At 57.9% G+C, this 26,828-nt stretch overlaps 2 protein-coding genes across 2 annotated transcripts in view; one reads left to right on the top strand and one right to left on the bottom strand.

Annotated features, from left to right (window-relative positions):
• Positions 1 to 114: 114 nt before the first annotated feature.
• Positions 115 to 21,609, bottom strand: LONP1 (lon peptidase 1, mitochondrial). The gene is given in 20 exon segments (XM_030879389.2): positions 115 to 457; positions 1,488 to 1,652; positions 1,729 to 1,940; positions 2,783 to 2,948; positions 3,308 to 3,448; positions 5,570 to 5,686; positions 5,769 to 5,891; positions 6,281 to 6,368; positions 8,685 to 8,863; positions 9,592 to 9,730; positions 11,338 to 11,558; positions 13,031 to 13,114; positions 13,496 to 13,625; positions 13,976 to 14,037; positions 15,492 to 15,732; positions 17,592 to 17,711; positions 18,271 to 18,359; positions 21,167 to 21,433; positions 21,435 to 21,524; positions 21,526 to 21,609. Coding segments are annotated over 20 exon segments (2,895 nt in total). The 3' UTR covers positions 115 to 280.
• A 561-nt stretch (positions 21,610 to 22,170) lies between these two features.
• CATSPERD (cation channel sperm associated auxiliary subunit delta) overlaps positions 22,171 to 26,828 on the top strand; it is a 39,537-nt gene continuing 34,879 nt past the window's right edge. Inside the window, exons 1-3 of the mRNA XM_030879396.2 lie at positions 22,171 to 22,283; positions 24,091 to 24,145; positions 25,545 to 25,621. Coding sequence (XP_030735256.1) covers positions 22,210 to 22,283; positions 24,091 to 24,145; positions 25,545 to 25,621 — 206 coding nt within the window. The 5' untranslated portion in view covers positions 22,171 to 22,209. The remainder of the gene's footprint in view (positions 22,284 to 24,090; positions 24,146 to 25,544; positions 25,622 to 26,828) is intronic.

The raw sequence follows: 26,828 nt of genomic DNA, 5'->3' as shown, positions 1-26,828 counted from the left end.
CTGCCAGTGGGAAGGGGGGGGTGCCATCTGCTGGGGCACACGTGTCCCTGGGCACCTTGGTGACAGGCAGGGTGGTGAGCACAGAAAGAAGCCACAGCCAACCAAGCAGTACTGGAAACGGCTTTTAATCATAATTAAATAGTCAGTGATTAAGCCATGATTGAGGGCGGGCTCCAGGCCTCTCCTGAGCTTCCTGTGGCTCAGCTGCCTGGAGCCTCTCCCCTGAGCGCAGTTCCAGCCCCGGCGGGCCCAGCGGTGCCTGCAGTGCCCAGAGCCGGCGTCACCGCTCCACAGCCAGGGCCTCGGCCTGCTCCTCAGGGAAGGCGATGTTGAAGATCTCACGGTAGTGCTCCACGAAGTGCACCTCCAGGCCCTCGGTGATGAAGGCTGCCAGGTCGTAGAAATCCTTCTTGTTCTCGGTTGGCAGGATGATGCACGTCACTCCAGCACGCTTGGCCTGGGATGGGGGGGGGCAGTCAGGTCAGTGTGGGAGGTAGGAGAGGGCTGGGCATGGAGCCAGGTTTCCAGTGGCCACCCTACTGAGGAAACTGAGGCCCAGGGTAACGTCACCAGCCTCTGTTCCAGTAGCTTGGCAGCAGGAACCCAGGCCTCTTCTGGTGTGGTGTCACCCCAGAGGCTCTCCCCACCCCCAAAGGTGTCTGGAAATACAGGAATTATGAGGTCCATGGTTTCTGGGGTTAATCACCACCCACTGCTTTACATTTAGAGGTCTGGCACCTAAGACTGCCACGCGCCCTGTCGCACCTGGGGCCTCTGAGCTGCTGTCCCTCAGCCTGACTCTGCCCCTTGGTGGACAAGGGTCCCCATGTGTCACCAGGTGTTGCTCTAGGGATAGCATGCAGTGACTCACTGAACCTCTCACTTTGCAAGACAGGAAAGCAAGGTGCAGAGAGCCTCCCACACACCTTGCCTGGGTGTCCCTATCACGGGAGCCCCTCCCTGTGGGCAGCTGGGGCTGCGGTCCGTTTGAGGTAGACAGGGAGAGGCCTGGGGGCTCAGGTGAGAGAGACTGGGGTGCTGCCAGGAGCTCGGGGGGCTCCCAACACTGGGAAGCACAGCCCCCCCCCCCAATCCACCACAGTCAAACCTACAGCACACCCAGTGAGACGCTGGGCTCTGGGCCCTCTGTCCACCTGCAGTGCCTAAGCCTTGCTCCTCCAGCCTCTCCTGCACCCACAGGTCTCAGTGCTAGGCCACGGGGGGGGGGGGGCGGGGGGTGAGGAAGCAGGAGACCCTACTCATCCCTGAGGAGCTGAGATGAGGGCTGAAAAGGCTGAGAACCACCGTGGAGGGAGGGGCAGCTAGGCAGTCAGTTCAGCAGGGGATCCAGGCCAGGCAGATCCAGATCCCATGCCCACTGGGCCTCACTTTCCCCTTCTGTAAAATGGGCCTGTCACTCTTCTCACCTGGGGGTGTTAGCCCTGACACGTGAATGATGGCTGTGCACTATTACACGGGACACTCACCGCAATGGTCTTCTCCTTGATGCCTCCCACAGGCAGGACCTTACCCGTGAGGGAAACCTCACCCGTCATGGCCAGGTTCTGCCGTACCGGCCGGTCCAGAGCCAGGGACAGCAGGGCCGTGACAATGGTGCAGCCAGCGCTCGGGCCATCCTTGGGGGTGGCGCCCTGGGGGGGAGACAGGCTGGTGGGCAGGCGGCTGCCAGGTGGCGGGTGTGGGGCATGGGCGCGGGTCCAGCCTCACCTCAGGCACATGCAGGTGGATGTGCGAGGTCACCAGGTACTCGTTGGTGGGGTCGTACTGCATCAGGAAGGCCCTGGCGAAGGTGTAGGCGATGCGGGCGCTCTCCTTCATCACCTCCCCCAGCTGGCCTGTAACCTCCAGGCTCCCGTCCTTGTCCCCCTTGCTGTCACGTGGCCGCCTCAGGGACGTCTCAACAAATAGCGTGGAGCCTCCTGAGGAACCGAGGGCAGAGCCCATGAGCCCAGGATGCCTCAGACTCCTGGATGGCCGCTCCCGCCACACCTTCACCCTCATCCCCAGTGATGGGACGCCCCTCACCGTCCCTTCCCTGGCTCATCCCAGCCTAGAGCCTTCTCATCCCTCACACCTCAGTGCCTGCACTGTCCCTGCAGCCACCTCGGGGCAGCAGATCCATCTGCGGGGACCAGGTTACATGAAAACCTGAAAACGATCTCTGTGCTGGGCCTCCGCGTTCTACTTGCCCGCGGCGCAGAGCCTGCTGGTGCCGAGCTCCCTCCTCCCGTGCAGTTCCTCTCAGTGCAGCCCAAATCAGTCAGCAGATAACAAGTGGCTCAGAGCCTGCCCCCTCTGTGCCCTGCCCCCCAGGACCGCACCCAACCCTGCCTGCTACACAGGCCCTGAGCCGCCCCCGCCCTTGTAGCTCCCAGACCCAGCGTCCCCAGTGAGGGTGGGCTGAGCCACGTCGCCTGGACAGGAAGCCCCTCGGACCCTTCTCCCCAGAGCTGCCTGGCCCTCCTCCCCCACTGGGTGGTGGCCCCCCCCCAGGCGACAGGGTCTCGTGCTGTGAAGGGCTGTCCTTTAGGCAAACCTGAAAACCACGAGCCCAAAGAAAGCTCACGGGGGCACTGCAGCCACCTCGCGGTCCCATCGTCCCTGATGAGCCCTGGTCCCCTGGCCTCACTGCACCCTGCCTACCAGTGGAGAGGGCGTTCAGAGCAGCCTGCAGTGAGGGCTCCCACCTGTACCGGGGGACAGACGACCACAGGGACGTGCAGAGCCCCCGGCGCTGCCTGCTCTAGCGCAGGCCACTCACCCATGGCGGTCCAGGCCAGGCCCATGGCCACGCCGGGAGGCGTCATGTCGTACATGCGCTCCACTGTGAACACCGGCTTCCCCACGAAGTCCTGCAGGTTCTCCGGCGTCACCTCCACGAACTCAGCCTCGCCGCTGACAATCTTGTAGGCTGCCTTTCGCAACACCTGTGTAGACGCAGCAGGCTGGGGGGCAGCCAGGCCACAGAAGCAGCCCCCACCCCCTGCCCCCAACTCTCCTCCACCTGCCTTTAATTTTTTACAGTTGTGATAAAGTACACGTGACCTAAAACCATCTTAACCATTTTCAAGCGTACAGCTCAGTGGCAGGAAGTGCATTTGCACTGGTGTCTAGCCATCCCCTCTAGAACTTTCTTACCTTCCCAAACTGAAACTCTGTCCTGATTAAACACTGCCTCCCCAGCCCCACCATCTACTTCCTGTCTGTGGCTGTGACTCCCCTAGGGACCTGCTGTGAGTGCACTCAGACAGCATGTGTCCCTCCGCCGCCGGCCAGGCAGGCTCACCTTCTCCACCTGCTTCTGCAGGTTGCGGACGCCGCTCTCCCGGCAGTACTGCTTGATGAGGAGGGTCAGCACGTCCGATGACAGTGTGGCCTTGCTCTCGTCCAGGCCACACTGGGCACGGGCCTGAGGCACCAGGTACTGCTGCCAGGGAGGAGAGTCGCCATCAGGACCCCAAGGGCCTCTCCCGTGGCCCCTGCCCACCCCTCCAAAGACCCCTGGCCGGGTAAATGAGGTCACTGAGGTAGACCCTGGGCCTGCCCCGTGGAGCCCCTGTCCCCGGGGGTACCTGGGGGCCATTCAGCAGAGTGTGTGAGGGGAGGCTGCTCCCGAACCACACCTGAGCCGAGACCTGAAGGGAGGAGAGCCAGCAAGGCCAGGAGGGGGTGGCAGAGTGTCCAGGGAGAGAGCCCAGCAAGTGCCAGGATCCTTAACGGTGGGCCTAGGACCTGCAGGCGCCCGGCCTGCCACCTCCACGTGCTCCCAAGGCTCATCTTAGCTGCCTCTTCCTCCAGGAAGGCCTCCTTGAACCCCCAGACTTCCTCCTCATACAGAGACCGGTTACGTGACCACTGCACAGAGCAGGTGGGGATACGGAGCAGGTCAGAGGCTCCAGGGTCACTCGGGGCCCAGCACCACCCCTGCCGCACAGCAGTCAGTGGAGTCTGAGCAGTCCTGAGCACTGACTGGAGGGCAGAAGTGTCCCAAAGCCCTCGTGTGCCTCCTGCTGTCCCTTCAAGGATTTGAAGGAACCCCTCCACCCACACCGCCAAGCCTGCCCCACCTCTGCCTGGTCGAGTGTCCAGGCTGCTGGGGGACAAGGGGAGTGACGGGGAGTCCCAGTACCCCTGCGACCGCCCCAGCCAAGAGCTCCTCTTCCTCGCCTCCCACCCCCCAGGGGATGCAAAAGGGGACAAGATGCACTAAAGCCCTCTCTGGAAAGAAAACACTGTATCAGGAACTCGAGCCCTCTGGAAGGGAAATCCAGCTCTCCCCTGACTGACTGCAGGCTAGTAAAGCACCGCACACACCCGGGCGCCAGGAAAAGGGAAGGATCCCACCAGCCCGGGAAGCGCTTTCCTACAAATAGAGATGCAGACAGAGGCCCGCATCCCGGGGGACCCTGGGCCCAGGAAAGCCCAGGGAGGCAGTCCCATAACCCGGGGAAGCACGGCTGGTGGGTAGACGGACAGCAGCCTCACTCTCGCGCCCACAGCCGTTACTGACCTGGCACGACACCGGCCATGGTGCATGACCACAAGGCAGCGGGGCAACTCAAGGGGTAACTTACTGTCAGAGCTGAACTCACAACCCCAAGACAGTGCTGGGCCCTGAAGGCCAGGGTGGGGTCATGTTACCTTCAGCACTGTGCTCACAGAGTGTCTTTCCTTGCTCTTGTTCTACGGCCTGTGATTATAACAAGAAATACATATTGGGTCTTTGGCCCCAATTCCCTGCACAAGCGATTATAAGACGCTTGGAATTTCCTGAGTGACAGGCACGAGAGGAGCATCCTTTCTTATTCACAAGAAGCCCCTTTCAAGAAGTGATCATTAGCATAGCTGGATGGGGGCTGGTGGCCAGAGGAACCAAGGGACTGGAGGGATAGAACTTTCACCCCACCCTCAGCCCCCAGGGAGGGGAGCTAATCACCAGTGACCCATGATGCAATCATGGTCAACCATGCCTAGTAATGGGCCCTTCCCCACACCTTGCCCCAGGAGTCTGTTTTGGCTGTTCCCTAGTTGTATCCTTTATAATAAACTGGTAACAGTAAGTAAAAACTCTTGTCTTCCTGAGTTCTGTAGACTGTTCCAGCAAATGATCAAACCGAGGAGGGGGCCGTGGGAACCCCCGGTTTATACCCAGTCAGTCTATAAGAGCGGCCAGGGACTTGGGGGCTGGCATCCAAAGTGGGGGCAGTGCTTTGGTCTGAGCCCTGAACCTGGGGTCTGATGCTGTTTCCAGGTGGGTAGTGTCAGAACTGCACTGAATCGTAAGACCCTCGGCTGACAGCTGGTTGGGGTGGGGAGCCCCCCGAACCCCCGCCTTGGTGTCGTCTGTGTCTTGTAATCACACCACACGGGCAGATCCCGTCCACATCCGTCTGTCTCCTCCTGGCTCGGGAGCCCCAGAGCAGGATCTGCGGGTTGCACCCCTAGCTCCGGTTAAGGGCCTGGCACCTAGTGGGCACTCGGATGTTTCCTGAGCCCAAGTGGCGGCGGGGCACCCCTCCCCAGGGCTGGGCCAGTGGGGCCGCCTTACCTCTGCGATGGCGAGCTTCTCCTGGGCCACGTAGCCCGACACGTTGATCATCTCCATCCGGTCCCGCAGCGGCTCTGGGATGGTCTCGGTGATGTTGGCTGTGCAGATGAACAGCACCTGGGGGAGGCGGCAGCGAGGTGCGGTAGGACGGGGCATCCGGACTCTCCCCACTGGCCCAGCCCCCGGGTGGGACACGCACCTTGGACAAGTCCACAGGCACGTCCAGGTAGTGGTCCAGGAAGTTTGCATTCTGCTCAGGGTCCAGCAGCTCGAGCAGCGCTGACGAGGGGTCCCCCTGGTAGCCCCGGCCAATCTTGTCCACCTGAAGGGGCAGCAGGGGGTGGCGGGTGTTAGCCCCTTGTCCTCCCCCAGCGCCCGCTCGCCGGACACCCCAGCGGGAGACCAGACCACTGGGGGTTGGGGCTAGGGAAGCCCAGAGCAGGAGGGCTGGGCTGACTGTGTGGCCACGGGCAGAGACCAGGTCCTCCAGGGCGGGAGGAGGCCGGTGTTATGAGACAGCCGGCTGCAACAAGGCTGCCCACAGTGACTCAGGCACCATGGAAACCACAGGGGGCCACAGTTTCACCTTGAACACAGACTCCGTCTGGTCAGGGCCGCCTGCAGCTGTGGGCCAGGAAGGCCCAGGGGCCACATCCAACTTCAGGGAAGGGTATGAGCCCAGCCAGGGCCCAGCCCTCAGGCCCCACCCACCTCATCTATCAGAACCAGGGGGTTCTCCGTCTTGGTCTTCTTCAGGCACTGGATGATCTTGCCGGGCATGGCGCCCACATACGTCCGCCTGCGGAAGAGGGCACAGCGGGGCGGTTGGTGCCCCAGCGCCTGGGGTAGCCACACTGGCGCCCAAGGCCCAGCTCCCCTGGAGCTGCGGGATCACCACATGCCTTCCAAGGCCGCCCAGAGGAGACGCAGGGAGACGCACACAGCGTGGCCCCGGCAGAGGATAAATGCTTCTGCACTGTGCAGGTGGGCAGAGCACTGGGTCATCCTGACGGCGTAACGGTCCCAAGTCCTGGGGCTGTCAACGTGCTCCCCCAGCTCAGGCTCAGGGCGGGAGACAGATTAACAGCCAAGTCTCACTCAGACTCTTCCCGCTAGCCAGCACCTCCTATCCAGACGGCAAAACCCAGCCAGCATTGCCCGATCCAACAGAAGGAAAGGGGCAGGGAGCAGCCAGGGCCTGCGGCAGGAACATCCCCCACGCCTGGGTCCTTTGGCCTCAGGGTCACCAGGCCCAGGGCCCGGCCCCAGCTGGCACGTCCTTTCAGGAGTGTTTCCTGAGAGCCTACTTGTCTGCCCAGTTTGGCTGCAGGTGCCTGCCTGGCATTCTTAGGAAAACAGACATGAGTCCAGTGCTGTGAGCTAATGCCCAGCAGGGCAGACAGACCACAAACCAGGCAGAGGAGAAAATCACAAGGTACAAAAGACTTCGTTCGTATCTGCGACAAAGAAGAAAAGCAGGCATGGGGGATCGGGAACGCCACTTTGAGGGTGAGGCAGCATTTTAAGGAAGAGATAAGGAACATCTTCAGGAAAGGCTACAAGCAGAGGAGGTGAGGGGGAGCCACATGGATGTCTGGGGGAGGGGCATTCCAGGCGGAGGGCACAACCCATGCAAAGGCCCTGGGGCAGCACCGTGCCTGGTGTGTTGGAGGAACAGTGAGGAGGCCCATGTGTCTGGAGCAGAGTGAGCGAGGGGGAGAGAGGGAGGAGGGGAGGGCAGGGAGGGGACGGGGCAGGTCGTGCAGGGCCTTGTGGCCCACAGGGAGGACTTGGGCTTTAACCTGAGGGAGGTGGGAGCCCTGGAGGGCTGTGGGCAGAGGAGGGTTTGGCTGTCACCAGTATAACAGCAGTCAATTCCCTGTCCCTAGACCAACAGCAGCACAGAACGCCCACCTGCTCGCACGCTGCTGGGTGCCCTTTCCCCAATGACTCACCCCCAGCGTCACAGATCTCCTGTGCTTGTTTAGAAACTCCAGCACATGGTGCTGGTCTGCAGCTCCCTGTCCTTCCTGAACCAGGGCCCGGCTCTGCATCTGCCTCCAACTCCTCTACCTCCATCCTGCTGCACCTCCCAGCTCAGACCGCAGCTCCCGAGCACACCTGCACCATTCCAGCCTGCAGGCCTCCCAGTGACCCCGCCCCCAAGGCTGTGCCGGCCTCGTCCCCTCCTGACCCCCACCCGGGCCCCACCATGCTCCGGCTCCCTTCTCCAAACCCCTGGAGCTCACACCGGGCTCCGGGCTGGGGAGGTCTCGAGACTGGCCACTGTCCAGGGGACTCGAGAGAGCCAGGAATGGAGGGGGGCTGTAGCAGACTGGGGTGCTTGCACCCTGCCCAGCGGGCAGCCCAGCTCTGGAGCGTTGCTGCCAGGAGGGCCTGTGAACCCTGGTGCCCAGAACTGTCCGTGCTTTTTGAAAAGCCAGAAAAGTAACTTTTAAACACAGACTTAAACCTTCTTTGGACACTACAGGATGAAAATGCATGGCTGACTTGGAACAGACACTTGTGTACCCACTGCGCTTGTGTCTCACCGAGGCTTTTCAAAAACCCACCCTCTGCGGAGGCCAGCGTGGCGGGAAGCCCCAGAACACAACACCCTTAATGTCCCACAGAAGGACACCACGCACGGGCCAGGTGGCTGTCAGAGCCTGCGCACAGGGGATGCCAGCCCCACTCTGGGCCTGACAAGGGAGGCAAGAACGAAGACAGGTGCCGAGGCCTCACTGGGGAGACCGTCTCACCTCCCACTCTAGTCCCCAGTCCCCGGGCCTGTGGCCAGTGTTGCTGGGGTGCGGGGTGCTGAGCTGGTGGGATGGAAGCTGGAACCAGGGGGCCGTCTGCTGACAGCCTGGCCGAGAGGCCTTTCCAGTGGTTGAGAGGCTGAGGTTTTGATCCAATTTGATCCGAGGTTTTTAAACACCTGGACTGAGCCAGGCCTGACGTCAGATTGGACACGCTGACTTTCCAGTTACCTATTCCAGCGTGAGTGGAGTTTGCTGCCTGCCACCATCACGCTACAGGGTAGGAAAAGACCCAAGAGAAGGAAGGCTGATGGGAGGCGGGGTGAGCCCCGAGGGGGAGGGGCCGGGCCAACCTGTGCCCCTTGATCTCGGCCACGTCCGTCATGCCCCCGACGCTGAAACGGAAGTACTCGCGGTTCAGGGCCCGGGCGATGGAGCGGGCGATGCTGGTCTTGCCCACACCTGGGGGACCGTAGAAGCAGAGGATCTTGCCCTGGGTCGACGCCCGGAGCTGGCTGACGGCAATGAATTCCTGCAGGCAGAGGCAGGAGGACCCCGTGAGACAGCACTGCCCTTTCCACAGGGCAAGGGCCCCCGCCGGGCCTGAGCCTCCCCATCGTCCAGGCATCTGGGGCTGCGAGAAGGGACAGGGCCTGACCCAGAGGGGCCGAGCTGATTGGACTGTCATTTGACACAGGAGGGACAGCCTATGGCACCAACAGGACGAGCAGGCGGCAAGGGGACGCGGGTGACGGACTCTGGGTGACCCCGATGCCAGGCCCACCCGGCAGCTCCCCACCTGGATCACAGTGTCCTCTCTCCCCGCCAGCCCACCCGCTCTCAGCCAGACACCTCTGGCCCTCATTTCCTCCTATCACGAGCACAATTTTTATCCCCCTGGGGAAATCGTGAGCTCCCTGGAGCGGGCAGGCGGGCCTGGGCGGCCCCTAACACCTCCGAGCCACTCCAACCCCGGTCCCTCCGGCTGGGCCCCTCCATCCCTCACCCTCCTCGGCCCCTGCTGACCCCACACCAGCCTTGGCCCAGCCAAGCCCCCCCCCAGACCCCCAGATTCTCCAGGGAGCTCCCCTGGGTTTCCCCCACCACACAGGGGGAGTCCTGGCTCCCGGGCCCCAAGGCCCCCACCACCCTCACAGATCCAGACACGATGGCCGCCGCCTCTCAGAGCTCGGCCAGGTGCCCCGCACACGAGTGGGGGGGTGGGCGTGGCCCCGGGGAGGGTGGGTGGCCGAGCCTCACCAGGATGCGCTTCTTGACATCCTCCATCCCATAGTGGTCCTCCTCCAGCACCGCCTGGGCCCGGGACAGGTCCAGGTTCTCGTCGCTGTACTTGCCCCACGGGATGGACGTCAGCCAGTCCAGGTAGTTGCGGGTGACGCTGCCACAGGACAGACAAGAGCCGGTGAGCGGGCCCGGTGAGCCGCCCGAACCCCACTCCATACATCCACAGTGCTGGGACCCGCGTGCCCGATGTGAGAACTACACCAAGTGTCAGCTGCGGCCCGAACTGCCCTGAGAAGCCGGCCCAGCCTGGCCTGCCCCACTCCCGGCGCGGTGCAGACACGCCTCGCCTACCGCGCGTTTTACACCCTGAAGGTTTGTGGTAACCGTGCCTTGTCAGGTGATGGTCGTCTTAGCAATAAAGTACTTTTAAATAAAGGTATATACGTTGTCTTTTTTTATACATAACGCAACTGCACACTTAACAGACTACAGTAGAGCGTGAACATAACTTTTACACGAAGGGAAACCAAGAAAATTCATGTGACTCGCTTTTTTGCTATGAACCGAACCCGCGGTGTCCCCGAGGTCTGCCTGTATGGGTGCAGTTCCTGGCACAAGGGCTACCAGAGACTCTGCGAGCATGGGGCCGGCTCAGGGTCCCACAGCACAGGAGGGGCCAGCGGGTAGGATGGGGGAGGAACAACCTGATGAGGGCAAGTGGGGAAACTGAGGCCTGGAGCGTGACCCCAGGCCGAGGGCTGTGCACCCAGGGACAGAGGCGCCCCTCACAAAGGGCCTGATAAGGAGGAGGCAGGGAGGTCAGAGGAAGAGGCGAGGCAGACGGCAGAAGCAGAGGCTGGAGTGATGTGCTCAGAAGATGGAGGAAGGGCCAGGAGCCACGGAACATTTCCGAGAAACTGAAAAGTCTGGAGACAGAGTTTCCCCAGAGCCTCCAGAAGGAGCCTGTCCTGCCCACCACACCAGACGTGAGGGCCTCTGCCTCCAGACCGCTACATGAGTCTGTGACGTTCTAAGGGACTAAGCATGTGGTCACCCTGACGTCGGTGTGGAAAGCGCACTCACTGCCCCAGGAGAGGAGCTGGGGGCATCTCTGGTGGGGAGGCCTGCGGCGTCCGGGGCAACCAGCATCTCCCAGGGTCCTCGTGCAAAGAGACCAACCTTCCCCAGACACCCTGAGCCAGAGAGAGGCCAGGCCCAGCAGCCCAGGAGGGTCCGGTGCTGCAGGCCCGCTCAGATCCTCCCTCTGAGGAGCTGTCCCACGAGCCACCCCGGAGCAACGCCCAGGCCTGGGCTACGGGCAGGGCCAGAAGCATCCCACGGGGCCCCGACCCCTAGCCAGTGTGCATAGGACAACACCCGCCGGGCAAGGCCAGGGCCCCAGGAAGACGCTTGTTTCCTGGCTGACTCTCAAAGCCGCCAGAGGGAGGCCAGGGGAGGGGGCGGCCTTGGAGCAATGGCCCTGGGGACTCCTGGTCCTGAATGGTGGCACTGGCTTCAAATCCCTGTCTCCATCTGCCAGCCCAGAGACAAGGGAACTGATGTAACTTCTCCAAGCCTCGACTCCCTCATCTGTGAAACAGGGGCGACAGAGACACGGCCCGCACAGGGGCGATACGAGGGGATGGACACCCACCATGACCGAAACATGCATGAGGGGCCCACCCTCCTGGCTTTCCAGGGACCCCAGTCAGATGCCCAGCTTTCCCGAGGCCGGGGAACGAGACGGGCCCCTGCGCTCACTTGAACTCGGAGGAGTGGTTGTCCAGCAGGCCCAGCTTGCTCAGCTCCTCGTCCACCACGTCCATGACATGCCTGGGGACCACGAGCTCCTTCAGCCGCTCGCGGAACTTCTCCTCGATGGCGTCCTTGTCGTCCTTCTCCAGGCCCAGCTCCTTCTTGATGATCTTCAGCTGCTCCTGCAGCAGGTATTTGCGGTGCGTCTGCTTGATCTTCTCCTCCACCTGCAGGGCCCAGAAGCCGCCGTCAGAGCAGAGGGGACGCAGCCCAGGGCGGGCCTGCTGCTTCCTCAGGACATGGGAGAGAAACCCAGGGCACCCAGCCTCCGATTTCCCCCACGTTCCACCCTAAGTCCTCCTGGTCACGGGCCTCACGATAAGTAACACCGAATTCCAGGGGAGGAAGTGATCCACCCTTCAATCCTGGTTACGACCAGGAAAAGCTGGGCCTGATGCCAGTGTGTCCCCCACGTTAATCAAAGGGGTGCCACGCTCCCTCTAGCAGCCGGAACAGCAGCACACGGGCTCAGGCCCTAGGTCAGCACCGGCGCCCGCCCAGTGGCCTGCTGTCCTGTGCCCTTGCGTGTGAGAGCTGCCTAGTGGCTTTTTCAATTAAAGATATGAGACAAGAGATTTTCCTGGTGGCACAGTGGTTAAAAACTCTGCGCTCCCGATGCAGAGGGCCCAGGTTTGATCCCTGGTCAGGGAACTAGATCCCTCATGCCTGCCGCAACTAAGAGTTCGCATGCCACAACTAAGGAGCCCACATGCCACAACTAAGGAGGCTAAGAGCCACAACTAAGGAGCCTGCCCACTGCAACTAAGGCCTGGAGCAACCAAATAAATAAATATTTTAAATAAAATAAATACGATACGAATATTTTCCCTAACATAAAAATTAAGTGAGGGCTTCCCTGGTGGCACAGTGATTAAGAATCTGCCTGCCAATGCAGGAGACATGGGTTCAAGCCCTGGTCTGGGACGATCCCACATGCCATGGAGCAACTAAGCCCATGCACCACAACTACTGAGCCTGCACTCTAGAGCCCGCGAGACACAACTACTGAAGCCCGCGTTCTGCAACAAAAGAAGCCACCACAATGAGAAGCCCGTGCACCGCCACGAAGAGTAGCCCCCGCTCGCCGCAACTAGAGAAAAGCCCACGTGCAGCAACAAAGACCCAACGCAGCCGAAAATAAATAAATTCATTAAAAAAAAAAACCTAAGTGCTATAACAGCCTCTATGGCAAAAGAATCTAAAAAAGAGTGGATATATGCATACATATAACTGACTCACTTTGATGTACAGCAGAATCTAACACAACATTGTAAATCAACTATACTCCAATAAAAATTAAAAAAAAAACCAACAACAACTAAGTGATAAAAGTGAGTTAAATCTGGAAAACGTTAAGTAACCAACAATCCAGGCAGTCCATGCGTTTGCCCAGTTGGGAAGGTGGGCCTCCAACAGCTGAGGCTGCGGAAACAGCTTTCGACCTCTCTCAAGCTAGCTCCCAATTTCCAGCATTTCCCCCCGGGCTCCCTCAGTGGTCAGGAGGGTCCAGGGACCTCTCACTCTGCACTCAGCTGCTCGCACCAGTTTGACATTTTCGCACAGGTTCCCAGCCCCGAGGGGGAGCGCAGCCTCACAGCGGAGACTCTCTTGCGCACTGGGGCCCCGCCCCGCCGCTCACCTCCCGGCCCAGGCGCTGCTGCAGCTTGCTCAGCTCAAACTCCTTCTTGAGGAGGGACAGGGCCTTATACAGCCGCTTGGGAATCTGCCAAGAAAGGGAAGACATAAGAGGATGGCCATCTGTGCGGAGGGGCAGTGGGGAGGGAGCGCGAACCAGGGCAGGTAGACAGGCCACGCCTCCCCAAATCCGAGAGGGGCGCACGCTCTGCCCCAGCAAGCCCAGTGCTCCAGCCACGCTCCACAGGTCTGCAGGCCATGTGGACCAGGACACTGGCAGAGGTGCTGCTCATAACGACGAGACTGGCGACAACCCAAACACACCACCCACTGACGGGCGCCGCCCAGTGGGACACCACGCGGCCGCCAAGAACGAGGGGCCAGACGTGGTCAGAAGGACGTGGGCTAACGTGAACCCACCCCAACGCCGGAGCCCAGGACAGCAGCCAGGCGGGAAGGCCGCACTCACGTTGGTCTCCTCCAGGACGTCCTGCAGCTCGTGGGACTCCGCCCCAGTTAGCGCGGCGCCCATGTCGCTCAGGTAGATGGGGTTGTCTACCACCCTGTGGCCGGCCTGCATCATCTGCAGCACAGACTCTCTGGAAGGGACGGAGATGCTGCCATGGGGCACCGGGACCGCCATGGTCCTCACTGGGCTGTGGCCCATCCTGGAGCGGGACTAACGCCCCAACGCCCAGACATAAGTCACCCTGGCAGCCATCCAACAGCCCTCCTGAGATGCCTTCCCCCTATCTGGCTGATGACGAGAGAGCCGGGGCCAGGTAGGCTGTGCCCCCTCCAACCTCCCGCCCACCCCGGGGCCTCCCCGCTGGGAGGGAAGCGGCTCCCCCCTCAGAGGCTAGGCAGTCCCCAAGCCCAGCCGGGATCTCAATGAGGACAAGCAGCCAGACAGGCCCAACCTGGCCTCGTCAGGAGACAGGAGACCAACCTGTAGAGCGGGTTCAAGGCAATGATGTCCCGGATGGTCTTCACGATCTCCGCCGTCAGGGCCTGGCAAGCAGGGAGGCCACATGGGTCACTGGGACCAGAGCGGCCTGTGGCCCTGGAGCCCCTCCCACCCAGCCCAGCCAAGGACGGCCCCAGAGGCCCAGGAGCGGAGCCCCAGTTCACAAGTCACAGGGACTCAGGACCCAAGAGCAAAAACTAAACCAACCCTGTCTCCGTGGACCGCTCTGAACCTCGACCTTAGAACGAGCCATCTTGGGTGGGGAGAAGGGGCTCGAGGTCTGTCCCCCCCAGAACCTCGCCCGAGCCGGCTCCGCTATGGATGCCACAGGTATTGCTGTCCTTTTTGCCTTTGCTGCCGCCACAGTGAGGCCAGTGACACTCCCGGCAGGATCGCTGGACACAGTTTATGGCATAAATCCTGCACCTCATTTCCAGAGGCCACAGGTCCCGGCACTTGGCACTCTGCTCAGGGCACTGCCGGCACGAAGCAAGAGCCACCACTGCTGGGCTTTTTCAGTGTGATCCACCGGTCTCTGGTTAATGGGTTTGTCCCTGATCTGCCTGGGATGACCTTTGTAGAAGGAACCAGAACAGGCCAGCTGGTGGGCCTGCATGGCATGCGCGACAAGAGGGACAGGCACGCTCCGAGCTCCCCACTCCCCTCCTCTCCCCCCAGACGAGAGCCTTCAAGGAAATACTAAGGCTGGGCTGCCCAGGACAGCAGCCACCAGGCGCTGCTCACATTGAAGTGAGCTGAAATGAGATACAATTAGACGTTCTGTTCCTCAGTCGCAGCAGCCACAGGTCAAGTGCTCAACAGTCACAGGGGCCGAATGGTGCAGAGTCACAGAATGCATCCAGCACGTGGAAAGTTCTCCCCGGCAGAGCTGCTCTGGAGGGCCCCACGGAGGCAACTGGAGGGCCCCACGGAGGCAACTGCCGGCCCCGGGCCCCTTGCAGCGCCCGCAGCAGACATCACCAGTGGATTGTGGCACTCCTTCCCACCGAGGTCAGAACCCACCCCAGGCTCAGACCAAAGCTGTCAGCTATGCCAAGGTGGTGTTCCCCTTGGGGAGGCCAAGGACACCGGGTGCGGCGCACCCGAGGAGCCTTCCACCTGCCTTGCCTTTCTTCTTCACCTCTCCCCGTTGGAGGCAGGTCACCCTGCCCATAACCTACATGAGAAGGACGGTGGAAGGACATTTCCCGACACCCTCTCGAGAGCTGGCTCGCCATGCTATGGAGAAGAAGGCAGGCCAGCCTAGGCTTGGGGTCAAGGTGGCCAGAGGCTCTTTTCCGTCTTGGAAGCACGGGTCACAGAAGCAGCTATATGTGCCCTGCCCACTCCCCCAGCCCGGGGCCCGGGAGGAGGAGCCAGGACCCGGTTCCTTCACAGCAGCCAAGGCTCCAGCGCAATTCCGACCTTCCCAACGCCAGCGCCAGCTCCTCCCAGGCCTCCTGGAGGAAGAGGGTGCTCTGCCCCCATGCGCACTCACCTTCACCTCCTCCGTGACCTGGAAGTCCTCGTGGGCGACGTTCTCCACCTCCACCATGAGCACCTCACCAGCGGGGCTGGGCTCCGGCTCCATCACCACCTGCAGCTGCCGCTTGGCGCCACCGTCCTCCTCCGCGTCCTTCTTGCCCCGCTTCGGCTTCCTGCGTAGCTTCTGCCTGTTCTCGCCCTCAGGCTCCTCCGGCTCCTCAGGCTCCACCTCCAGCTGCCTGTTGATGTGAACCCTGAAGACGGGGAAGAGGAGGTGAAGCCACCGAGGCTGGGGAGAAGGGGGGCGTCCTGCCAGCCACAACACTCTGCGGTGCTGATGACACAAGGGCTCGCTGGGCCCAGGCCCCTGCAGCCACCAGGGCTGGTGGGAAGAGGGGAGCTGCTGTCTCAGAACCCAAGACCAGCAGGCCCTCTGCCCCTGGACTCCAGCCAACCCATCCATTGTTTCCCACACCAACATCCGCTGTCCTCCAGGAACGAGGACGCCAGTGGCAGCCCGCGCTCTGGGGCCCATCAGGGACTCCGCCTGCCCTTCCCCCGGCCTCCAGCTCACCACACAGTGGCTCCTGCACAAGATTCAGCTCCAGGTTCAAGGGCGCCTCCACTGAGGTCCTCCCCAACCACTCCACATGAAGTCCAGCCCCACCTGCGCACACACCCACCCCACCCCCCATCCATCGTCATTTTCACCCCAAAGCACCCGCCACTGTCAGAATTTAGCTGGTGACCTGTTTTCCCCATGCAGGGGGCGGGCTCCCCAAGTTGGGCCCCTCGCCGGCTACTCCGCTCACACCCGAGGGCCTGGCAGACACCAGGCGCCCGGTGTTCAGTGACGTGTTGGCTCTTTTCTGCCACACGGGGTAACTAACAACAGTACCGCCCTTAGAGAGCAGGCCTGAGCGCTAGCGGGGACGCGGACTCAGTGGCGGCGGACACCAGCAAGATGCACAGAGAGAAGGAGGTCGGCACTCGGCGAACACCGAGGTGGCCTGGCCTCAGGACTCAGCAGGACTCGTTCTCCAAGGCACCCTGCAGGTTAGCAGGGCAGTGAGTAGCCGCACCATCTTTATTAATTTTGGTTGTATCTTCTTTCTGAGCCATGAATCCTCCCAGGAGACAAAGGAACAGCCTCTTCCCTAAAACAGACTCTAACGCGAGCAGGTGAACACAGGCGTGGGGGCTCGGCGCAGCGGAGACGCCACCAGGACTGTCCACGGAAACGCTGCCGGCCGGGACCGTTTCCACGGTGTGCTCTGGGGGAGCTGCCGGCTGACACAGAAAAAGTCTCCGTGAGAGGAAAGGATGAAGGGCTCTCGAGTCAACAAACACCAACGGACATCTGCAGTAAGAAGCTTTTCCAAACACTACGACCTTAACGGTTGGTGAGTCTGAAATGTCTCCCACGTGTCTGTGATCACAGGACACCTTTGACAAACATCTCATCTTGGGAGGCCAATGTTCCTTGGAACATGTGAAAAGAAATGAACACGTTCATTTCTTCCAGCTTCAACCCAGCTGATCAGGTAGGTTTTTCTTAATTAGCCGTAACAATACAGTGGGTTAGACTGGGCTTGCAAATGCCATATGAAGCCCTTCGGCAGAGGAGGTAGAGGTAGACTGGCTGAGTAAAAAACCGCAACCTGGACTTCTATGGGCGTCCAGTGGTTAAGACTCCGTGCTTCCACTGCAGGGGGCACGGGTTCGATCCCTGGTCCAGGAACTAAGATCCCGCAAGCTGCATGGTGCAGCCAGGAAAAACAAAAAACAAAAAGCCCAACATGCCAAGCTGAATGGAGACGCAGATGCAGGCACCAGGGGGAAGGCGTGCTGACACCCAGACGTGAACCATGAGGCAACGTGCTATCTCCTGTCTCGTGGTGCTTTTTGGACTAACGGGTGTGAGAAATGGCTTCTCACTGACCACCCAGACTGCCGCTTAAGCAGAGTGGCTCTGAGAAGCTGGGGGCGGGGGGTTTCCACCTCCAGCTTTGGCCTGGTCACTGCGGTGACCGAGAAGGGCAGGTCGGTGCTGGAACCTGGGGCGCCCCAGGCCACTCTTCCCGCCCCACCCCGTGCACTTGGGCTCCCGCACCTTCTGTGTCCCATGACGATCATGCGCAGCTTGTCCCCAAGGTCCTGCATCTCGTGGATCTGGACAAACGTCCCCGTGTGGTAGATCTCGTCCAGGCTCTCGACCACGTCAGACTCGTTGCTGAGGGAGAAGGGACACAAAGGAACATGGGCACAGGTGCTCTGGCTCTCTTGAAAAGAGAGAGAAGAGAAACACTCCTCCTGGCCTGGACCTCCTTGCTCCTACAGGTGCTCTGGGCCGCCCCTGAGGGTTACCGCATACAGGCAGGCGGGGCCAGATGGAATCTGGATTCCACTCCACACCTCTTCCTATGGAGCCTGCGTAGAACACACCTTCCGACTTGGAAGTGGAACTCACTCCTACCTGCAGTCCAGGTAGATGTGCCCAGAGCCCCCACATCTAAGGCTGCTCTGAAGCAGCCTCACCCTGGCCTAACACCAGGGGTCCCCAAGGTTAGCTTCCCCGCACCTGGACCACGCATGAAGCCCAGGGCCTGGGGCAGAGTCTTCAGCCCAGACTGAAAAGGGATGCTCAGCTCTCGGCCTCATCCCCCGGAGGTCTGACTTGGTTTCTTTCAGGTCAGGAGCCAGAGGTCCAGGCTACTCTACGGAGCAGGCTCTGTGGTGAGCTACAATGCAGGGCAGCTTCAACAAAGGAGTGAAGGAAAAATTACACTTACTTGTCGTCTTTCTTTAGAAAGACGCCGGCATACGGCTGGGCAAGGCGGACTTTCCTTCTCAGCAGCTCAACCAACTTCTTATTTTTAACCTAGCATGACAATGACCCCAAGGTGAAACGCAGGGTAGGCTTTCTAGCTGACGCTTTGACAGCAGCTCTAGCGTTTTCTGTAATACTCTCTAGGGGTGTGCTAATCTGATCCAGGACTAACCAACACGGTCCAGGAACCTCTGAACCGAAAGAAAAAAAAAGGACGGGCAGTATTGAAGAGCTGCATTCCTTAGTTTTTCCCTCTTCCTAAAAAAAACTAAAAGGAGACAAACGGCCGGTACCAAGAAATTGATTTCACATCCAATTTCAAGAGCTGTTTCTGTGGCGAAATGCCTTGGCTTGAAAATCTCAACTCTCTGCTTTTCTTTTTGGGAGGACAAAAGTAAGTGTGCGTAATCCAAATGTGACACACCCCACAGGCTGGTAATTTCCTCCAATTTTCATGGAAAGTATATCCCAATCACATCTATATCCTATTCATTGATCATCGAAACCCACCGCCCATCACAGCACATTCTCCTGTCATTCCATTGGCAGGTAGAGGACTAAAGTTTCGTAGGAAACAGCTGATGGGAGGAGCACAGGTGTCCTTAGGGCTCAAATGATTTCCTTCAAGCCTGTGTTAATTCCTAGACCAGACTCTAACTAAAAACTTAATGGCCCTCAAACTTTGGCACAAGTCAGAATTCCCTGGAGGGCTTCTTAAAACAGATGGCTGGGCCCCACCCCTGGAGTTTCTGATTTGGGAGGGCTGAAGCAGGCCTGAGAGTCTGCACTTCAAGCAGACTCCCAGCTGATGGCCGCTGGTCCAGGAACCCGGCTTTGAGAAGCAGCGTTTTAACTCCATGACCACACGGTATGGGAATTCCTGACACTCTAAATGCATTCTCCCCAGAACAAAGGTCCATGACATCCATCAGGAGGGTTACATGACCCACCCAAAATTAAGAGCCACTGGTCTACACTCAGAGGCCACTAATAAGGAGAGATGCCACTGGGGCAAGTTAGCCACATGCAGTGTCAACTACCAAATCAAGAGTAATCAGAGCTTGGCTAACAGGTTCAGAAACACTTATTGGGTCCCCTGGGAGCTCCAACTTTCTCCTTGACTAACAGCTGACCGCTGCATCTTAGCACCTGTCCTTCCCTCTGGTGGGATCCCTTTTCCGTTATTTATAAAGTAACAGCAACAGGAATACCACATGCGAGTTCCACATGCCAGTCTCACACTACCCGCAGCATCTCATGTAACCCTCCTGGCTAGCCCTAGATTGGCACACAGAATCTCTTGGAAGAATCCTGTCTCTACTTGGGCACTGGGGACAGGGGGCATCTTCCACTCTGAGGGGCTGAGGGGGCCGTACCTGCTGAACATCCTGGCCCTAGGGGCCTGGGAGGGGAGGGTAGAGAGGACAGCTGGGGTTGGGGGCGTCAAGAATAGAGAAAAGACCCCCAGGGCTCGTTTCTGAGGTGTCGAAAGCGCACCACATGGGTAACAGCAGCCGCTTCTTATGAAGGCGTATCATGCACCAGGCACGGTTCTGAGGCCTTTAGACGTGACCTCATTTACCTCCCATCACAGCTCTAAGAAATGAGGTACTATTACTATGCCCATTTCACAGATGAGACAATGGAGGCCCAGAGGAACAGCTTGCCCAAGGTTATGGAGCTAGGGGTGGAGGGGCCAGGATATGATCCCACAGGGTCCGGCCCTGGGGCCTGCCAGTAACCACACAGAACATCAGGGAAGGCCCTTGGAAGGGCAGCTCGGACGCACACAGTCACAGTGCTGGAGAGGAGGTGGAGGGGGCTCCTTCTGCCCCCCACACTGGCTAAATGCTGTCCCTCTGTACCGTCCTTTCCCTTTCCAGGGGATCGCTGAGATTTATTCAGCAGAGACTAGAGAGTGAGGGTAGAGACTGGAGGGTGAATGCAGAGCTGACTCATTGTATGACCTTGCTTAGACAGTTAAGAGATAACGCTTCTCCTCCACGGACTCATTTCCACATCATTAAAAAACTCAAGTTCCTTGCACTCCTGCTGCTTTCTCTCTATTACATCTCCCTGGTCCATTTGCACCACCCCACACCCCGTGGCTCTTAGTCTGAAAAGATCTTTACTGTCTCTTGCACCAGAACATAAGTTCCTCAGGCAGAGGGGCTGTGTCTGACTTGTTCTGCTGAATCCTCAGCCGGCTACACGGGAACAAGAACACCCTACTGAATAAATGAATGAATAAACCCCTGGGAACATCCTTATGCCATGTTCCTCCTAAGACTCCTGGACAATCCCTCGCTCTATCATCCCCTGCAGTACTCACAGCCTTCCAGTCCATAATTTACTTACTAGCCTTGTTCATTACCTCTCGAATCCCGCTGGAACCTAAGCTCCAAAGGCAGGAAAGTGTGTCTGTTTTGTTCAGGGCTGTATCCCTAACACTTGGAACCGTACCTAGAACGTGACCTCAAGAAACATTTAAGGAAGGAATGAATCCGGATCCCAAAGGGGCTCTTAACCAGAAGGTAGACCGCCCTGGCGGAGACGGTCACAAAACATTTACCAAGACCAGCAGAAAAGTAACCGAGTGGCAAGACTGTCCTGATCTTTCCCGGCACCGAATTTCTATGACTAGGACTGTTCAGTGGACAATCCTAAGCTCGTTGGATTCAACTCTCCTGAAGGGATCTGAAAGGGGGCGGAAACTGGCTCGAGTTCACTAGTAGTGAGAAAACTAAGACTCGAACGTTTTCAAGTTGTGAGGCATGAGGGTGCTGAGCGATCCCTCGGTCCAACCCGCAGCTTGCAGACGTGGGGGAAACGGAGGCCAAGGCGGGGGCTCTCATTACCTCGACAATCTTGATAAAGCGCGGGAACACTGGGTTGCGCGTAACGGCGATGAGCGGCAGGTGCGGGAATACGTCCGGTATCATCATGGGCGTCAGCGCCGTTATGACAGGGCCTTCCCCGCCGCCCGCGCTGCCCCCCACGCCCGAGGCCCCGTCCTCCGCGCCGCCCTCGGAGGCATCCTCGCCGCCCGAGAATGCGCCGCCGCCGCTGCGGTTGTTAGCATCCCGAAGTCCCCGCCAGTGGCCCGCGGCGGCGGGGCCTTGGCCCCGCAGCGCCCAGGGAGGAGAGGCGTCGCAGGCCCGCCGGCCTCTGGGCAACCAAGCTCTGGCCGCAGTCGGGACCCGCCCCCCGGCGGCAGCCAGCAGCGGCCGCCGAAGCGCCCAACACCTCGCAGCTCCCCACAGCCGCACGCAGCCTGCACCCGCCGCCATAGCCCGGCCATCCTGGCGTCGCGCGGGACTTGCATCATTTCCGCGGGCTGGGCTGGGGCGTACGTGACGGCCGGAGCGTGCCTGCGTGCCCGAGGGAGGGGTGGCCGGAAACGGACGGCTGCAGAGGCGGGACTTGGAAGAGTGGAGGCGGGGCCTACGCGAAGTAGAGCCGGAAGCGTTCCAGCTCCCTCGTGGCGTTCACCTTTTGCGATAGGCTCCTTCGGATCGCGGGGAGGGCTGTGGGCACGCGTGATGGCCCCTAGAAAGAGAGCAGCTGTGGCTGCAAGCGCAGCTTTGGGAACGTGTGGGCAGCCCGGTCCAAACACTTGGGCTTAGGAATGTGAGTGACACGCGCAAGCTCAAGCTCTGGCGCGCGCCACGGTTGGTGGATTCGGGCTTCCCGAGAGACGCTAAGCTAACTGTAGACAGCCCAAGGGCGGCAGTGTGCGCATGCCCAGGCGCTGGGGGCTTTTGAGGTGGGCGGATTCAGGCTTCTTGGGGAACAAGGTGCGCTTGCCCAGGCTCTGCGGCAGACTGCGCATGCCCAGGCTGTGAAGCGAATCCCCGCGGCAGTTGAGGAGCTGTGTGTTAGCGGCGGCGGGTAGTATGAGATGCTGCTGTTAATGCTGGTGGCGGCGACTACCTTGCGGCTCTGCCCGCTGGCCAGAGCTCAGCCGCTGTGCCGGTGGGGCCGCCCTCCTGGGCCTGGGGTGCTGCCAGGGGTCGGGAGGGGGCAGGCTCATCCCTGCGCGGAATCCAGGAAAGATGCTCCGCTCCCCAACCTTATTGAGGCTTCCCAGTTTACTCTAGGAAGCGAACTTGATACCCACCCTTTCTCTCACCCCACCGCCTCCAGCTCATCACCAAGTCCTCCCATTGCCACTTCAAGACTTTGGCCCAATTCCGATGCCTTCAAGCGACCTTCACCGCCATCACCCTAGGCTGTGCCCTCCTGTCCATCCTGGCAGCCAGAGGGGTTGTTTATAAACGAATCTGATCTCGTCATTCCCCTTCCCTGTGGCACCCGGAATAAAACCCAATTTCCTCGCGCCGTATCTGGCGCAGGGTTCCTCAGCGGCGCCGCTGACATTTAGGGCCTGATCATTATCTGGGGTGGGACCGTCCTGTACATTGTAGGATACTGAGCAGCATCCTTGGCCTCCACCCACTCGATGCCAGTAGTACCTTCTTCTCCAGACTTGACCATCAATCAGATGTCTCTAGACATTACCAAGGGTCCCCTAGGGATGTGACAACCACTGATGTGGCCCCTGCCCGCCCCTGAATCACTGCTCCCAGCCACCGGTCCCTTGAACTTGCCAAACTCGCGAACGGGGGAGACTTGGTGCCTGCTTCTCCCTCTGCCTGGAATGCTTTGCTTCCAGATTTTCTCCATGACTTCTTCCTGATTATTCAGATGCTGACAAACAGTACACTTCCTCATCTAAAGACCCTCTCCTCCCTATAGCTGCTTTTTCCTATCAATCACTAAATTCTGTTACTCGTCGCAAATTTTTTCTTGTCTGTTGCTGTCACTAGGCTCTTAGCTCCATGAAGGTATAGAGTGTTTTCTGTTATTCACTGCTTGCCCAGAACATTTTTGGATTTCAGTAAATGTTAGATTAGTAAATACTGTACACGCGGTGCCGTGGGCACGGGACAGATGCTAAAGCCCAGTTCCCACCCTCAGGGAACTCCTGCCTGGAATGAGCTGTCGCACTCTGCAGGGCCCTGTTTGCTGAAGAAATAGAGAATGCGTTTCTGTTGCATGGCCTCATTTGATCTTTACAACGAGTTTCATGGCGAAGTGATTCCTTAACCTTATTTTATAGACGTGAAAACAGACCCAGCAAAATTAACGATACACTTGCCCTTAATAAGGGAGTGGGGAGTGGGACTTTCCAGCAAGATTTAATAGCAGGATGTGTCTCAAAGTCTGCAAAGATTGGTCACATCCAATTCTCCCGTTTCCCACACTGGTTCTCAGAGAGTGGTCCTGGGCCAACAGCAGCAGCATTACCCGGGAATTTGTTAGAACTGCAGTTCCCTGGATCTGCTGAACCAAAGACTCAGCAGTGTGGCCCAGCAATCTACAGTCTGTATCAGGCACACCCCCCGCCACCAGGTGCTTCTGACTCACATCCAAGATTGAGAACCTGCTGTAAACTGGAGCAACATTCTCCCAGCCACCAACACCTCCCCACCCCACAGACAAAAAACAAAATCTGGCAGTAGGCACTCCTCATTTGCCTAATCTGGGGTCTGCAAATGAGCTTAACCAGCTCTCAGGAACCACATCTCCATTTTTGCATATACATATGTCTGTTTCTAGGAGAGGAGGGTCCACTGTTTCATCAGATTTTCCAGGGGCTCCCATAACCCTAAAAGCTTCAAGAACAGCTACTGCACCGTTAACCCAGAGGCAACCTGGTAGGAGTCATGCCGACTGTTTCATAAACATTGACAGATGTTTTCTTATCTCTTACCTCTAGTATTCGTACGGTGAGGACAGGAAAGGTGTTTCACGTCAGAGAACAAATTCAAGGGGTACGTGGCTCCACAGTTAACATTCATTCTTCACTTTTATCTAATCGCTGGATCAGAACTAATACTTCCTAGTATTTCTTGGGTGCCAGTGTTGTGTCCGGCATAGAACATTACTTCATCTAATCCTTACCATTGCCTTTTGAAATAGGCATTAACCTTTTGCATGTCACTAAAAAGCTAATTGAGGGCTCCCCTGGTGGCGCAGTGGTTGAGAGTCTGCCTGCCGATGCAGGGAACATGGGTTCGTGCCCCGGTCCGGGAGGATCCCACATGCCGCGGAGCGGCTGGGCCCGTGAGCCATGGCCGCTGAGCCTGCGCGTCCGGAGCCTGTGCTCCACAAAGGGAGAGGCCGCAACAGTGAGAGGCCCATGTACTGGAAAAAAAAAGCTAATTGAGAGAAAAGTCAAGTAGCCTGAACAAAGACAAGAGCTGCAGCTGGGTTTAGAACTCAGATCACCTGAGTTTTTATCCAGCGTTCTATCCGATAGGACTTTTTAAATGCAGAGTGACATAGGAAGCAAACTTACTTTGTTTACATGACACAGTGCAGCAGGAAACTTCCTTTCACCTGCATGTGCCTAAAAGGCATGAAGAAAAAAATACTTTGTCAGCTCAAATGTTTTTCCTATTGACATTGTGTTATTTCAGAAGTGGTGTCAGCATTGCTAAATAATCAAGTGACTGGTTTCTAACTTTTTTTTTGGCCTCTGGCCTCTCAATAAGTAATCTGTAAATAAGTAACATATACACAGAGGGGATGTGATATGAATCATTATCCTGTGAGTCTTTTTAGACTTTTTATTTTGACATAATCATAGATTCACAGCGCACTGCAAAACAGTGCCGAGATGTCCCAGGTCCCTCTCACCCAGCTTTCCCCATTGGTGACCTCTGACAGAACCAGAGGATAATATCAAAAGAGGAAAATGGGCTTCCCTGGTGGTACAGTGGTTAAGAATCTGCCTGCCAAGGCAGTCTGGTCCAGGAAGATTCCCCCATGCTGTGGAGCAACAAGCCCATGCGTCACAACTACTGAGCCTGCGCTCTAGAGCCCACGAGCCACAGCTACTGAGCCTGCGTGCCACAACTACTGAAGCTGGTGCACCTGGAGCCGGTGCTCCACAACAAGAAAAGCCACAGCAATGAGAAGCTCATTCACTGCAATGAAGAGTAGCCCCCGCTCACTACAACTAGAGAAAGCCTGCACGCAGGAACAAAGACCCAAGGCAGCCAAAAATAAAATTAATTATTTTTAAAAAAGAGGAAAATGACTTAGATGCCATCCACCTGCCTAATTCAGATTTCACCTTTACATTTTCAGTGTTACACGTTAGGAAACTGTTTTCATCAGGCATTTATGAGCATTGATAGGATTAAGATTTTGTGACTCTCTCTCTAGGACCACCTGTATTTTTCATCTGGGACAACTCGCTTGATGAAGCATCCTTGTAAGAAAAACATAGCCCTGTATCTAGGGTAAGATATTGCTACTTTTTTATTATTATTATTAAAACATTACGTTTGCCCTCATTCTTCGATTCCACAAACATTAAAAGAGACGGCTCTGTCCTGTGTTGCTAGATGCTGGCCTACAGGGAGTCCACAGTTGGGGTAGAGTTAAGGAATGACAGATGAAGAGACACACAAGTAGCTAAAATAATTACGTGTAGCTTGTCACAGATGCTTGACCTAAGGCAGTTATGAATGGTGCCATTCACAGTAGCAAAAAAAGCTTTATTTTTAAATATCTATTTATTTATTTTTTGGCTGCGTCAGGTCTTAGTTGTGGCACACGGGCTCTTCGTTGTGGTGTGCGGGCTTCTCTCTAGTTGTGGCACATGGGCTCTCTAGTTGTGGCATGCGGGCTCTCTAGTTGTGGCACGTGGGCTTAGTTTCCCCACAGCAGGTAGGATCTTAGTTCCCCGACCAGGGATCGAACCAGTGTCCCCTGCACTGCAAGACGGATACTTAACCACTGGACCACCAAGGAAGTCCCAAAAACTTTAAAATGCATAGGAATTAACTCAGTAACTCCTGTCTGCCTCAAACCATAAAATTCTTCTGGAGGGGGCAAGAGAAGGAGATCTGGATAAGGAAGTGATATACCATGTTCATGGATGGCCTTTTGCTTCTTAAAAGTTCCCTGCATAAGGGAGCATACTGTTTCTTTTATACATACACATTCCTGGTCTGAAAGCCTTTACTTTAGTGGGATCAGAGTAAAATAAAGGACAAAACTGAAGTTCGCCCTGAGCAAAACAAGCTGTCACTTAATGTACATTTTATATAATTTTATTTTTGACATGGTCACACCTTTCAAATAATGTTATTTCAAGAAGTCAAATACCCAGGCTATAGAGGATTACTCACACAAAAATAAATAGATGATCGGGGCTTCCCTGATGGCGCAGTGGTTGAGAATCTGCCTGCTAATGCAGGGGACACGGGTTCGAGCCCTGGTCTGGGAGGATCCCACATGCCACAGAGCAACTGGGCCCGTGCGCCACAACTACTGAGCCTGCGCGTCTGGAGTCTGTGCTCCGCAACAAGAGAGGCCACGACAGTGAGAGGCCCACGCACCGCGATGAAGAGTGGCCCCCGCTTGCCACAACTGGAGAAAGCCCTCATACAGAAACGAAGACCCAACACAGCCAAAAATAAATTAATTAATTAATAAACTCGT

This window comes from Globicephala melas, chromosome 3 (genome assembly GCF_963455315.2).
Source record: "Globicephala melas chromosome 3, mGloMel1.2, whole genome shotgun sequence".
NCBI lineage: Eukaryota > Metazoa > Chordata > Mammalia > Artiodactyla > Delphinidae > Globicephala > Globicephala melas.
This window is presented reverse-complemented; position numbering and strand designations above follow the sequence as displayed.